Raw genomic sequence first — 15,157 nt, forward strand, 5'->3', positions numbered from 1 at the left:
AAAAGGCTATCCATCTTAACCTCCTGGAAATTAAGCTAACATCCAAATTTGAGTGTTTGTAAAATACATTCTTAAATGAAAGATGTCTGGAACAACCAGGACTCTTCCTAGAGCTGGCCGCCCCATCAAACTAAGGAATCGGGGGAGAAGATTCTTGGTAAGAGAGGTGACCAAGAACCCAATGGTCATTCTGACTAAGCTTTAGAGATCTGCCAGATGGGAGAAACTTCCAGAAGGTCAACCATCATTGCAGCACTCCTCCAATCTGGGCTTTATGGCAGACTGGCCAGGAAGAAGCCTCTACTCAGTAAAAGACACATACAAGTTTTTATAAAACACCTAAAGGACTCTCAGACTGTGAGAAAAAAAAATTCTGGTCTGATGAAACCAAAATTTAACATTTTGGCAATTTTAAGGGTTATGCCTGGAGGAAACTAGGCACTGCACAGTACAATCCCTACAGTGATGCATGGTTGTGGCAGCATCATGCTGTGGGGGTGTTTTTTAGTGGCTGGGCCAGGGAGACTGGTCAGAGTTGAGGGAAAGCTGAATGGAGAAAAGTACAGAGATATTCTTAATGAAAACCTGATCCAGAATATTCTGGAACTCAGCATGGGCCTAAGATTCACAATCCAACAAGACAATGACCCTATGCACACAGCCAAGACAACACAGGGGTGGCTTAGGGACAACTGTGGGAATGTGCTTAAGTGGCCTGGCCAGAGCCCTGACTTGAACCCAATCAAACATCTCTGGAGAGACCTGAAAATGGCTGTCCACTGACAGTCCTCATCCAATCTGACAGAGTTTGAGAGAATCTGCAGAGAAGAATGGCAGAAAATCTTCAAATCCAGGTGTGCAAACCTTGTGGCATCATACCCTAGACGACTTGAAGCTGCAAGCACTGCCAAAGAGGCTTCAACTAAATCCTGAGTACAGGCTGTTTCACATGAGCGAGTCCATTGCAGGAATCACGCTCAGTGTTTGAGCGTGATCCTCTGTTCTGGACTTCAAGGACACAACAATGTCAATGAGCAGATAAAACAGGTATGGTCTCAGAATGCAATAAAAAGAAAACAGAAAAATATGCTACATTCTGAAGGCCAAAATTATACCTCATTATAAGGAATTATAGCCCCATAAACCCATTTTACCTTTAGCGATATGTTTCTTACATTACTAGAGTAAACTTTGCACAGAAATTGGCCAAGCATGGAATACTAAAAGATTTCAGCTCTTTTCTACAAAACTATGAATGCAGCTCTGAAGTACAATACAGTCTATTACTATAAGTAATATATTACCTATAACTCAGTATCAGTATAGAGTAATGAAATTTGCTTTGAAATTACTCAACTTTTTACTTCTATATGTTTACTGTAAGACTGTGTCTAAAGGTGAAGGCTGCTTCTATGTTATATAAGGCTATGTACACTTTTGGGGATATTTTTTTTATTATTGCACTGTACTAATTTTTTCAATTGGTCTTTTTTAAAAATATGTGGTCCCTTTTTCTATACATAGCTGAGATGCTCTAGAAGCAGCCTCTGGATTTTCTATCTTTTCCGTCAGTCGGGGAGCTGACGGGCTCCTTACCTCTTACAGATGGGAATGTGGCTTAAATAAGTGTTTAGGACCTCTTAGTAGTTTAGGGATAAGGTTTATTAGATGACTGGCACAAAGTGAAAGTGAAAGTACCAGTCACACAGTTAGAAAAAGTTACCCCTTTGTGACAGAACGGCTCAATATTTTTAATAAAGGCCATTTGAAAATATGATTTTTGGCAAAAAATTAGTAAAAGGCAATCATGAACAAAAATTGCCTCCAAAGGTGTATATAGTCTTTAAGACAAACTGTGCCGAAACTGTTAGAAACGCATGATGGTGAGCCACAAGCCTTACTCACTACAACCATGGTTTCTATATCTTGCATTAATAAAAGCTAATGAAATAAATGGATCGGTTTACTAGGACTCAGGCACACAGTAAAGCTGTGCACACTGGGCATATACATTATATGAATACCTCAGTACTCAGTACTCAGTGTGCAGACATATGGTGCCTCTGTAGAAATACCTTCATAATGCAGCACGCAATAAAACATCTTTTTAAAATTACTGACCCCACAGTTACATTATAAACCCACAGGATTTCAACTGGTCAATATTATTGATTCGTATTATGGTCCTTTGCATGGGAGTTACACCAGTGGGTTTTGGCTGCACAGTTGACCATATATTTTTTGCCTCTACCCTTATAGATTAACCCCTTGTTCTCTGGATGTGTAATGCCAGTCAAGGTGGCAATATACGTTAAACAGCTACTAGCTGAAAGCTCATTCTGGCAACATGCATGCTCGGCTAAGCCGAGTGGAGAGGAGACTAAGCCACTGCTAGACACCTCTAAAGGTGCAGATACCCTTCAGACTGTCGGCTGCCCCACTGAAATTGGTGGCTTCGGCTGACACTGATCTAATGTGTGTGGGCACCCTTAGCTACAGTGTGTGCCTACTTTATAAAAAAAAAAAAGGAAAACTTTATCCCATTATGAATACATACAATCAACGCAAAAACAACAAATGAAAAAGCTTCAAAGAACTAAAAGTATCTATTATAAAAACAATTTGTCCACAATGTTACAAGTAATTCTAATCACATGCAAATGAAATTCGCTGAATCCCCAGCCATATGCATATGACATTTCCATCTAATTGTATCTGTCATCCTGGAGAATGGCCATATGTATAGGGTTTGACAAGCTCATTGTTTCAGTGTCTATACAGCAAGTATGTGTCAGAGATAATGTAGCACACAAGCAATTTACTCTAATGGCACAGAACATTTGCACAAAAAGCAAACCAAAAAAATACTTGAAGAGGACCTTTCACGGGTCCAGACATCATGAAATAACTAGCAGGCTATGTAGGGCATAGCATAGTGCAGAGATGAATAGCATCGGTACAGGGAGGAGGGGACGGGCGGGTTTCTCAACGGGCGTCGCCTTCTCCCTGACTGTAGCGCTGTCCAATCACAGCGGAGAGCGTCAGAGCCAGGGAGAAAAAACAGCTCCCCTTCCCCCTGACTTTGACGCTCTCCGCTGTGATTGGACAGTGCTACAGCCAGGGAGAAGGCGACGCCCATTGAGAAACCCGTCCGTCTCCTCCTCCCTGTACCGATACTATTCATTAGCATTCCAGGCGGGAAATGTGAACGGGGGACACAGCGGGCGAACAGAGCAGCGCCCAGACAAACTAGTAAGAGATATTACATCCCTGCACTATGCCCTACATAAAACCTGCTAGTTATTTCCTAATGGTGGACCCATGAAAGGTCCTCTTCAAAGTGTGCATCAAAGGACAATCAGCAATGGGAAAAATCTCAAACAGGAGGTAGATTCCTTAGACCAGGGATGGCCAACGTGAGGCTCTCCAGCTGTTGTAAAACTACAACTCCCACCATGTCCTGCTGTAGGCTGATAGCTGTAGGCAGTGTGGGCATGCTGGGAGTTGTAGTTTTGCAACAGCTGGAGAGCCTCAAGTTGGCCATCACAGACCCTTAGCTTATGTCTCTGCTCTCCTCTATGTTGTTACTATATATTACCAGCAGGGGGAGCATTTATTTAATAGCACTGACAAGCGTGACGGTCTCTCTTAGCAAGATCAGCCTCTAGTGCCGAAAGAAGTAAGGTAGCTATCCTATAAGTCAATGTTCCACCTTGTTAAAAAGGTGGAACCTTGGCTTATAGCAGGGATGCACAACTTACTGCTATCAGGGCATGTTGGGAGTTGTAGTTTTGCAACAGCTGCAGGGTCACAGGTTGGGCATCCCTGGCTTCTAGGATAGCTACCTTACATCTGGAAGCATTGGAGGCAAAGCTTGCTAAGAGCTTATTTACATACCTTCTTCCCAGAATTCCAGAGGAGCATTTATGGCCTATAAGACTCCTCAAGACGTTTAGTGCTCTCCATAAGGAGGTATAGTACGTAGCCCCCCGTACACTGATAGTTGTGGCATCATTGGACCCAACCTAAGCAATATTATGGACTCGGTTTCACATGGATTTAATAAAATTACTATGTAGCTCAGCTCATATCCTAAAGGTGTCTAGTCTAGGGATCAGTAACCTTCGGCACTGTGAGATTACAACTCCCAGCGTGCACACGTACTTGGCTGTTCTAGTACCTCCCACAGAAGTGAAAGGAGGATTCTGGGAGTTGTAGTTTCAGCATAGCTGGAGTGCCTGAGGTTGCTGATCCCTGGTCTAGTCATCAACCGTGGACATAATCATTTCAGCTAGGGCTGTAAGGCAGAAAAGGACAGAAGCAGCTCCAATGGAAATATCACTCTGGTGGCATCAGCTGCTAGAAACGAGACGTCAGGCCATTGATTTGGCTTGTCCTGGATGCAGCTGTCAAACACAATGTAATGCAACCATAAAACCAGAACAAATGAGGACCGTTCTCCTTACCTTCCAAATCTTCTTTCTCAAATTGTGTATTGAGAAGAGAGCGTGTCCCTCCTCTGTCCACTACTGCCTCCTCATCATTTCTCTGGCAAAAAAAACAACAACAAAAAATACATTAGACAATATTCAATGCATGTATAAAACTTTGTGTCTTGGGAATAAAACATAGGAATTAGCGTATATGTGTGTGGTTGAGAATTGAATATTGGATTGAAAAAGGCCCATTCAGGTAAGTATCGTGGCATGTTTTTTGCAGCAAGTTCTGCAAAACTGTGCCCAAAAAATTTGGTAATGCAAAATCACAGCAAAATGCAGTGCAATTTTGTTTAACGGCTGTATATATATATCTGTGTATGCTGATGGGATGAGTGTGTCCCATGACAGCCACACTACATGAAGTTATTGGTGATGGCAAAGGGAGACGATATAATCGCCTGAGCTAATGGCTGGGCTTGATTTTCCTCCCCCTTGGCCATTTCCAATTATACTGTTATTCTGGATCTGTGCGCATGTAGTTGCCCTGGCCGTGCTGGGCTCGTCCGCTGGTCTAGGCTTGTTTGCGTCGCCATGGTGACGGCGGGGTCCCGCCTGCGACGTGACGTGCGCTGAACCACATGGTCTGGCCTCTCTCCCCCAGCAGCTGCGGCTCCTGCGTGCGTTCCGGTGGATGACGCTGCGGTCCATTGGAGCGTGACGTGGGGGCGCGGCGCCGTCGGGGGCGCGGCCAGAGCTGTCGGGTCCGGCGCATGTGCACTGCCGACTGGGGGACGCTAACGCTGAAGGCATGGCGATGTTGACAAGCATAATGTGCGTAGATGGTGAGCTCCCTCCAATTTTTAATATGGTTCAGCTGCAACTGCAGCATATGATTTTAACTCTGTGTGTACTGCACTGTATAATGGTCACTGTATAAAAGGGGCTTGGATCCTCTATACATTACGTATTGTATATGCACTATAACTGCTGTACACATCACTTATGTTTTTATGAACAAGATGTACACTTTTGATGCACGTGAATGTGTAAAAGTATTATGTTTACTATATCTGGACATCATGTGACTATGCAGTCCCAGGTCATGTGACTTGATAGTTAACAGGTGTAATCACTGAATGTCACTTATTTGTCTATGTAGTGTGGGTATATATACCCAGTCATTTGCACTGTTATGTAGCTTGATAAAGGCCTCATTGAGTAGGCCGAAACGTCGCTTGGATTAAAGTTTGGGGTCTTCACCCGTACACTAGAAGCTGGAAGTGCTGCCTCGTTATTTCGTCTACTATATACCGTGGAGGAGCGGCCTGCCTCTGTGGGGATTTGCACCCAGTCCATTGGCTCTGACTGTGCTGCTGCACTATTTGTGTTTTGTATATATATATATATATATATATATATATATACAGTACAGACCAAAAGTTTGGACACACCTTCTCATTCAAAGAGTTTTCTTTATTTTCATGACTATGAAAATTGTAGATTCACACTGAAGGCATCAAAACTATGAATTAACACATGTGGAATTATATACATAACAAAAAAGTGTGAAACAACTGAAAATATGTCATATTCTAGGTTCTTCAAAGTAGCCAGCTTTTGCTTTGATTACTGCTTTGCACACTCTTGGCATTCTCTTGTTGAGCTTCAAGAGGTAGTCACCTGAAATGGTCTTCCAACAGTTTTGAAGGAGTTCCCAGAGATGCTGAGCACTTGTTGGCCCTTTTGCCTTCACTCTGCGGTCCAGCTCACCCCAAACCATCTTGATTGGGTTCAGGTCTGGTGACTGTGGAGACCAGGTCATCTGGCGCAGCACCCCATCACTCTCCTTCCTGGTCAAATAGCCCTTACACAGCCTGGAGGTGTGTTTGGGGTCATTGTCCTGTTGAAAAATAAATGATGGTCCAACTAAACGCAAACCGGGTGGAATAGCATGCTGCTGCAAGATGCTGTGGTAGCCATGCTGGTTCAGTATGCCTTCAATTTTGAATAAATCCCCAACAGTTTCACCAGCAAAGCACACCCACACCATCACACCTCCTCCTCCATGCTTCACGGTGGGAACCAGGCATGTAGAGTCCATCCGTTCACCTTTTCTGCGTCGCACAAAGACACGGTGGTTGGAACCAAAGATCTCAAATTTGGACTCATCAGACCAAAGCACAGATTTCCACTGGTCTAATGTCCATTCCTTGTGTTCTTTAGCCCAAACAAGTCTCTTCTGCTTGTTGCCTGTCCTTAGCAGTGGTTTCCTAGCAGATATTCTACCATGAAGGCCTGATTCACACAGTCTCCTCTTAACAGTTGTTCTAGAGATGTGTCTGCTGCTAGAACTCTGTGTGGCATTGACCTGGTCTCTAATCTGAGCTGCTGTTAACCTGCGATTTCTGAGGCTGGTGATTCGGATGAACTTATCCTCCGCAGCAGAGGTGACTCTTGGTCTTCCTTTCCTAGGGCGGTCCGCATGTGAACCAGTTTCTTTGTAGCGCTTGATGGTTTTTGTGACTGCACTTTGGGACACTTTCAAAGTTTTCCCAATTTTTCGGACTGACTGACCTTTATTTCTTAAAGTAATGATGGACACTCGTTTTTCTTTACTTAGCTGCTTTTTTCTTGCCATAATACAAATTCTAACAGTCTATTCAGTAGGACTATCAGCTGTGTATTCACCTGACTTCTCCACAAGGCAACTGATGGTCCCAACCCCATTTATAAGGCAAGAAATCCCACTTATTAAACCTGACAGGGCACACCTGTGAAGTGAAAACCATTTCAGGTGACTACCTCTTGAAGTTCAATAAGAGAATGCCAAGAGTGTGCAAAGCAGTAATCTAAGCAAAAAGTGGCTACTTTGAAGAACCTAGAATATGACATATTTTCAGTTGTTTCACACTTTTTTGTTATGTATATAATTCCACATGTGTTAATTCATAGTTTTGATGCCTTCAGTGTGAATCTACAATTTTCATAGTCATGAAAATAAAGAAAACTCTTTGAATGAGAAGGTGTGTCCAAACTTTTGGTCTGTACTGTATATTATCACAGAAAGCCACAAAACCTGCTAGAAATAAGTCAGGAGAGGGCTGAGTCTCAAGGCTCATGCACACGACTGTTGGGTGTATTGCGGTCCACAAATTGCGGATCTACAAAACACAGATACCAGTCTTGTGGATGGGAAGGGCCGGCCTCTAATACAACAGTCCTATCCTTGTTCATAATGCAGACAATAAGTGGACATGTTCCATTAGGCCTCATGCACACGACCGTTGTTGTGTTCCGTTCCGCAAAATGGGGTTCCGTTGTTCCGTGATCCGTTTCCGGTTTTGTTTCCGTGTGTCTTCCTTTATTTTTGGAGGATCACCAGACATGAAGGAAAGTAAAAAAAAAAAAATCTAAGACAGGTTTGCCATGCAAATGATAGGAAAAAAACAGACGCGGACGACAATCTTGTGTGCCTCCGTGTTTTTTCACGGTCCCATTGACTTGAATGGGTCCGCGAGCTGTTTTGCGTGAAAAAAATAGGACAGGTTATATTTTTTTGACGGACTGGAACCACGGAACACGGACGCGGATGACAAACGGTGTATTAGCAGAGTTTTCAACGGACCCATTGAAAGTCAATGGGTCTGCAGAAAATTTACGAAAAACGGCACAACGGACACGGAATAAAACAACGGTCGTGTGCATGAGGCTTTATTTTGCGGAATACCATATGGACACTGATTTCACACTTTTTGCTTCCCCATCGAAGTAAATAGTTCCACATACAGGCCGCAAAAAAACTGACCAGACACGGAAAAAAAAAAACGTTTGTGTGCATGAGCCCTCAGACTGAGGACTGGTCCCACTCCCAGCACCTCTATAAAACATCTTACAATGGAAATCCATGACCAGCCAGGCCTTTCCTCTGTTGGGGCCGTCCATGAAATACAAGGGCAGCTGGAGGAGAAGAAGGGACGTTGTACAGAGCAGCTCTCCATTCTGGTTCATGGACGGGAGTCTTTAGTGGCAGAATAAACTTAATAAAAGGGTTATCCCCATAAAAAATATTCTACATTTTTCAAAGCAGCGCATGGATCTGAATACTTTGTAATTAATCTTAATTAAAACCTTAGTACAGACACTGAGTTTTTCAATAAAATGTATCTGCAGAGCGCCACCTGCTGTTTGTTCTTTTCCTTTTTTCTGTATGTCCACCTCGGTAACATCGCTGAGGTGGTCGCACATGCTCAGTTTCATCCGTCAACTGCCACCAGTTGTTAGAAGCTGTGACAGCTATAGGGAGAGAGCCGCAACAAAAAGGACACATCCCCGTCCACTGAGATCCCAGCTTCAAAGAAACCTAGCAGAGCAATTGGAGCAATGAATGGGGAGATCTCTGGATCCATGTGAGGCACAGGTCTGGTTCTAGCTTTGTTAGAAAGAGTCTGTCATGTCCTACAGGATATCTGGTTTTCACTCTTTTATATTAATCACGGGATAACCCCTTTAAGTATTATACTGCCAAAGTCTGGGAGTATTGAGACGTCAACTGAATGTAAATAGCAATGTTTCCATTTTACTGACAGCAAGCAGGGATCTTGCATTTCTTTTCATTATACACCAAAGTATCAATTTGGGTAAAACGGATACATTGCATTTCTGCTCCATTAAGGTGTCTCTGCATTGTGACTCCGGGTACTCTGCTCTGCCGCGTGCTTAGTACGACATATAGTATAGCGTCCCGCGCTGTGCAGGGTCCGGCTCACACAACCATGTGCGTACGGCTAATGAGATTTTCCATAGTAAAGGTTATATAGGTTATTACATTGCTGGAGATGTAGGTTAGGGGAGCCAAGCAATTCCTAGATGATTAGGGCAGATGTCATGACTTAGGGCAGATGCTTATTTCTACATCAATGCTATAGATCTGTATAACCTATAGGATATCTGTGTGACACGTCACTGTGCCAAGGTCATCTCAAATCAATCAATGTGAACGGGGAAGCTACCACAACTGATGGGGGAAGCTGTCCCTGGTTCTTCTAATTGCAGTCCCACAGCAGTGCACATAATAATAAGTCCACCCGCTAGACAATATATTATTTTATCTCATGTGATATTCACTAATAGTCAGTATTTAGCACACGCGTCACTGCTGCCTGGACAAACTGCAGATTGCAGATCAAACCCTTTGGGGTGCGTTTCCTAATTCAATTAAGTGTTTAACTCCATATTTTCTGGACTGATTAATTAACAAACAAATTGATAATTTGATAATGATTATTTGTACAGCATGTGGTATCACAGCTCATCCCCACGCACTTCAATGAAGCTGAGCTGCAATACCACACACAACCTGTGGATAAGTGAGGTGCTGTTGTTGGGAGAAAGCAGCCATCTTTGTGCAGTTCTGGGGAAACCCTTTTTAATTATTTTATTATTTTCTAGCATTCTAAGCCGTTTTTAAAAATTTTAGGTGGCTGGACAACGACTTTAAGAACTGAAGAGGGGTTATATTAGGAAGATAACCCCTGCCAATATGCCCTATAAAAGGAACACTGTCATCATAAAGAGGATCCCCCACTCGGTAGCCCCCTATAAGACAGGAAGAAGGGTTACTCTCAATGAGCGGCTCCTATTCTGGTGGACCTGAGCCATCATTACAATAGTGGACATTCATCCGGATGACCGCCGTGCAATACAACAGGGGAGACAATCTAGCTGGCCGCCGATTCCCCTGAAAAAAGGACTTGTTTGCCGTAGCTGCTTGGAGCCGTACTCAGGGCAATCAGCCGATCATTCCGGGATAGGCGCCTTCTGGAAGGGCTTGTTTTTAAACAGATAACCCCTTTAAGGTCAGTTTCACATTTTAGGGTCTGTATTAAAGGGGTTATAATTCCGGAGTGTTGGGTCAGCGCCAAAACTAAATCAAGATGTAGCTTTGAGGATGTAACTTTGAGCCATGATGGTCCTCAAACCCCTGATCTTCAGTCACACCAATCATTAATGTAACAACAGGGTTCCCTGGTAATATATCTTTACTGTGCCCAAATCATGAGCGGGAGCCACAAAAAAGAGATGTGGTCTGCAAAACAGGGGAAAGTCTTCATGTCTTCAAAAAAAAAAAAAGTGACCCTCTCACAGACATCCTAGAATTTTAAAAAGTTGGTAAGTATGATTAAAGGGGTTGTCCTGGTACCCACATTTTTACCCCTCCAGCCTCCCTAATATGAGCATCAGAGAATTTCATGCTCCGATGCTCAAGTTTGCCCTGTGCCCTGCCTGGATTGCGCAAAGAAAGGGCTTTTTTGTTTATGTTGTTACACTGCTAGGCGGAGGCTTCCACCCAGCAGTGTATTGGGTGATGTCACCATCTCTGATGGGCAGGCTTTAGCGCTGCCCTATCCGTTTTTCAGGCTAGGGCAGAGCTAAAGTCCGCCCATTAGTGCCGGTGACATCACGGGGCTCACTGCTGGGCGGAAGCCTCCGCCTAGCAGTCCTTATGGAGGGCCCGGTATGTCACCCGATATCCCCCCAAAAGCTTTTTCCTCCACGATTCAGCACAGGGCAAAGGGGAGCACTAGAGCATGAAATACTCCGATGCTCATATTAGGCGGGCTGCCTTGGTAAAAATGTAGGTATTACGTATGATCATGGGCCCTCAGAAATCCCGGCTTGTACTGAATCCCAGTGTACCTATGCCCAATGTGTAGATGGTAGGACTAATCCAGTGATCACGATAGGATTAAAATTGGAGGAGCACCCCTTCCCACATTTGGGGCTCCGTCCCTAGGACCCACTGTAACAGACCAATACAAGAGAGGTGGCTGTGTATGCATCTGGCACTCACTACTGAAGTTTATGAGCGTTATGGAGACAGCCAACCTCATGGTACATGCATACAAAGTGTTTGCGCCAATCGTAGACCAGAAATTTCAGAATTTTTGCTGTTTTAATGAGCTTCACCTGTCCTAGTTGTGCAACCACAGCGATTCGTGGTTAACCCACATGCAGATCTTGTCACTTGGTTCTCAAATGTGTGGCAATGACCATAGCGCAACCGCATGGCATGAATGTACTGCTGGATTTCTAATATACATGCATGGGCAGGGTAAGAGGTGGAGGCAGCTAAGACCCTAAGAATGCTCACCCTATATTCCATCACAGTCAGAGATGCATCATCTTCAGGAGGTAAATTCAAATGGTGGAGGTAGATGGTTAATTCATGGTATCTGATGCCTATAGGACCAACAGTGAATACTATACACCATTCCCATGCACAGAATTGATGCTAGAGGCCAGGGTTAGAATATATGACTAGATGTCAACAATTGTCTGCGTTACTGCGCAGAATGTGTTATTTTATGTAAAGAATGCCCAAAAGCAACCTTTGTGCACAGCCAAGAATTACTGACTGGAAAAATGCAGCTCCATAATTGAGAGAATAACAAAGAATAATTATGGATTAGATCCACTGCAGCCTTCAGCAAACACAAGAAGCGCAGAAAATTCATTTCAATGCCATTTGTGCCTACAAAAGCCAATCTGATATTCATGTCAACAGGGCATAGGCTTGCAATAAAACATCATTACATAATCTATTATGCTTATAGCACGACAAGGACAGGACAAATAATTGAGCATCTGGGTTCATTTGAATAGCTAGGATGTAATACTACATTTCACCACCAGTGGCTGCTGCAGAAGAAGTGAATAGCACAGCTGACTAGTACAAAAGAGTTGGACCAGCAGTGATCAGCCGCTCACTAGGTTGGGCGTCTTCAGAGAATTGGTTGTCTTCAAGAGAACTCCATTAACTGAGGTCCCACAATGAGGAATTCTCAGAGGTTCTCCTGGAGGAAGCCTGAAAATCTTAGAGTTTTCAAGGAGCATTCTCATGACCTTTCACTATCACAGTCTAATTGCATACGCCCCCTGCTGGTTAATACAGAATCCAGTTGAGGAAGCATTTATTTATAAAGATAATGTGACAGGGTGTAACATTACTGTATGCCGACTACTTAATGAGGGCCCAGTGGGTAGTGGATATGTCTTTAAGGGCTCATGCACACTATTGTTCCGTTTTTTGCTGTCCGCAAACCGCAGATCCGCAAAAAACGGAAGCCGCCCGTGTGCCTTCCGCAATTTGCAGAACGGAACGGGCGGCCCATTGTAGACATGCCTATTCTTGTCCGCAAAACCGAAAAGAATAGGCCATGCTATATTTTTTTTGCTGGGCCACGGAATGGAGCAACGGATGCGGACAGCACACGGAGTGCTGTCCGCATCTTTTGCGGCGTCATTGAAGTGAATGGGTCCGCACCCGAGCCGCAAAAAATGCGGCTCGGATGCGGACCACAACAACGGCTGTGTGCATGAGGCCTAAATGGGTTTTCTGAAATTTTGATATCTGATCGGTGTGGTTCCGACACCCGAGACCCCCCACTCGATCAGCTGATTGAGAAGGCACTAACGTTTCTATGAGCACCGCAGCCTTCTCTGTGCTCATCAAGAATAGCGCCGTACCGTGTATAGCGGCTGTGCTTGGTATTGTGCTCAGCCCCATTGAAGCGAATGCGGCTGAATAAGATACCAAGCACGGCGCTGTGCTTAGTAGGCTGCAAGAAGGCCGCGGCGCTCACAGGAACCCCCGGTGCCGTCTCAAACAGCTGATTGGTGGGGGGTTTCGGGTGTCGGACCCCCACAGATCAGATACTGATGACCTATCCAGAGGATAGTTTATTAGCATCAAAATCTTGGAAAACCCCTTTAGGTACTGGAATATGTCAATTTTATTTTATTATTCTCATGTTTTATATTCTACGCAATATGAGGGCCGCTATGTGTACTCTATATACTCGTACATAGACACTGGAAGACTGATTTTATACTTCTATATACCATATAGTACAGTGATCTGCAAGCTGTAGTTCACCGCCTCTGAAACTACAAATCCCAATATGCCTAATTATATATATATATATATATATATATATATATATATATATATACACAGTATATAGTACTTTAAGGCTAGGTCTACACAACGACATTTGTTGCGCGACAGATAGGGCAGAACTACACTAGAACATTTGTCGCACGACATTTTGTAGCACCAATGTCAAGCAACAATTTTTATAATGGTAGTCTATGGTGTCGCACTGCAACATTCGACATGCTGCTACTAAATGTTGCGCGCTAAATGTCGTCGTGTAGACCTAGCCTAAAACTCTAGTGAGCGCCATACTACAGATCATGACGGTTTAATGGAAGACAATTTGTCTGTGTTATAACCGCCTTCAAGATATCTTGGGGTCAACGGCTGTAAAGCGGACTTGCCTATATTTTTGTGGTTGAGAAATGGTTGCAAAATGCCCAGTTATAAGGATGTATGACAAGACATACGGGTGTCCTGGCCTCGCCGCATGTTTAATTACCCATACTCAGGGCACCATAGATTTCTTCTGCAGCACTGAAGTGATCTCGGGTGATTAAACCTGCAGTCGGTCCAGGACGCACATTCAGAATACGGAGTAACAGGTTCAATGAGTACTGTGTACTGTGGTGGCGTTACGGGGGAACTGAGCACTTGCAGCTGGTTTACCCCAAAAATTACCACTGATTTCTGGGGGTCCCAGCAGCAGGACACACTGTGATCAGGTTATCATCAAGAGACTCTACTACTTACTAACCAAAACAAATTATCCAGTGGACATCCCTTTATTTCCCATCATTGATAATGTACGCATTCTGTATACAGATGCGCAGGACACACTGTTACGGGAGTCCTGAGATGCAATGAGCCTTACCCCTGAATAAGCAGAAATAAGATTAAGGCCTCGTGCACACGACCGTTGTGTGCATCCGCGGCCGTTGTTCCGTTTTCCGTTTTTTTCCGCGGACCAATTGACTTTCAATGGGTCCGTGGAAAAATCGGAAAATGCACAGTTTGGCATCCGCGTCCGTGATCCGTGTTTCCAGTCCGTGAAAATAATATGACCTGTCCTATTTTTTCACGGACAACGGTTCACGGACCCATTCAAGTCAATGGGTCCGTGAAAAATCACGGATGCACACAAGATTGTCATCCGCGTCCGTGATCCGTGTCCGTTTTTTCCTAGCATTTCAAAGGCAAACTTGACTTAGATTTTTTTTTCATTTTTCATGTCCGTGGATCCTCCAAAAATCAAGGAAGACCCACGGAAGAAAAAACGGACACGGATCACGGAACAACGGAAACCGTTTTTGCGGACCGCAAAAAAAAAAAAGTCCGTATGCATGAGGCCTAAATGTCTTAGGGAACTTTTACACTAGCGTTTTTCTTTTCTGGTATCGAGTTCAGTCACAGGGGCTTAATACCAGGAAAAAACTGATCAGTTTTGTCCTAATGCATTAGGAATGGAGAACATTCCGTTCAGGATGCATCAGTTCAGTCCCTCTTTCGTTTTTTGGCCGGAGAAAATACCGGAGCATGCTGTATTTTTCTCTCCGGCCAAACATTTTGAACACATGCCGGCATTAATTTCCATTGAAATGTATGCATTAAAATTGCCGCATTGACGGATTCGTTCTTCCGGTCCGCGCATGTACAGACCTTTAAATCTGTGAAAAAAATAAATACCGGATCCGTTTTTCCGGATGACACCAGAGAAACGGATCCGGTATTTTAATGCATTAGTCAGACAGATCCACATCTGGATCCGTCTGACAAATGCCAT

At 43.9% G+C, this 15,157-nt stretch overlaps 1 protein-coding gene across 1 annotated transcript in view; it reads right to left on the reverse strand.

Moving 5' to 3' along the window:
* SLC4A10 (solute carrier family 4 member 10) overlaps window positions 1-14,188 on the reverse strand; it is a 196,740-nt gene extending 182,552 nt beyond the window's left edge. Inside the window, 4 exon segments of the mRNA XM_044303185.1 lie at window positions 4,467-4,546; window positions 7,318-7,349; window positions 8,423-8,438; window positions 14,154-14,188. Coding sequence (XP_044159120.1) covers window positions 4,467-4,546; window positions 7,318-7,349; window positions 8,423-8,438; window positions 14,154-14,188 — 163 coding nt within the window.
* Window positions 14,189-15,157: the final 969 nt, after the last annotated feature.

Source organism: Bufo gargarizans, chromosome 8, assembly GCF_014858855.1.
Source record: "Bufo gargarizans isolate SCDJY-AF-19 chromosome 8, ASM1485885v1, whole genome shotgun sequence".
Lineage (NCBI taxonomy): Eukaryota > Metazoa > Chordata > Amphibia > Anura > Bufonidae > Bufo > Bufo gargarizans.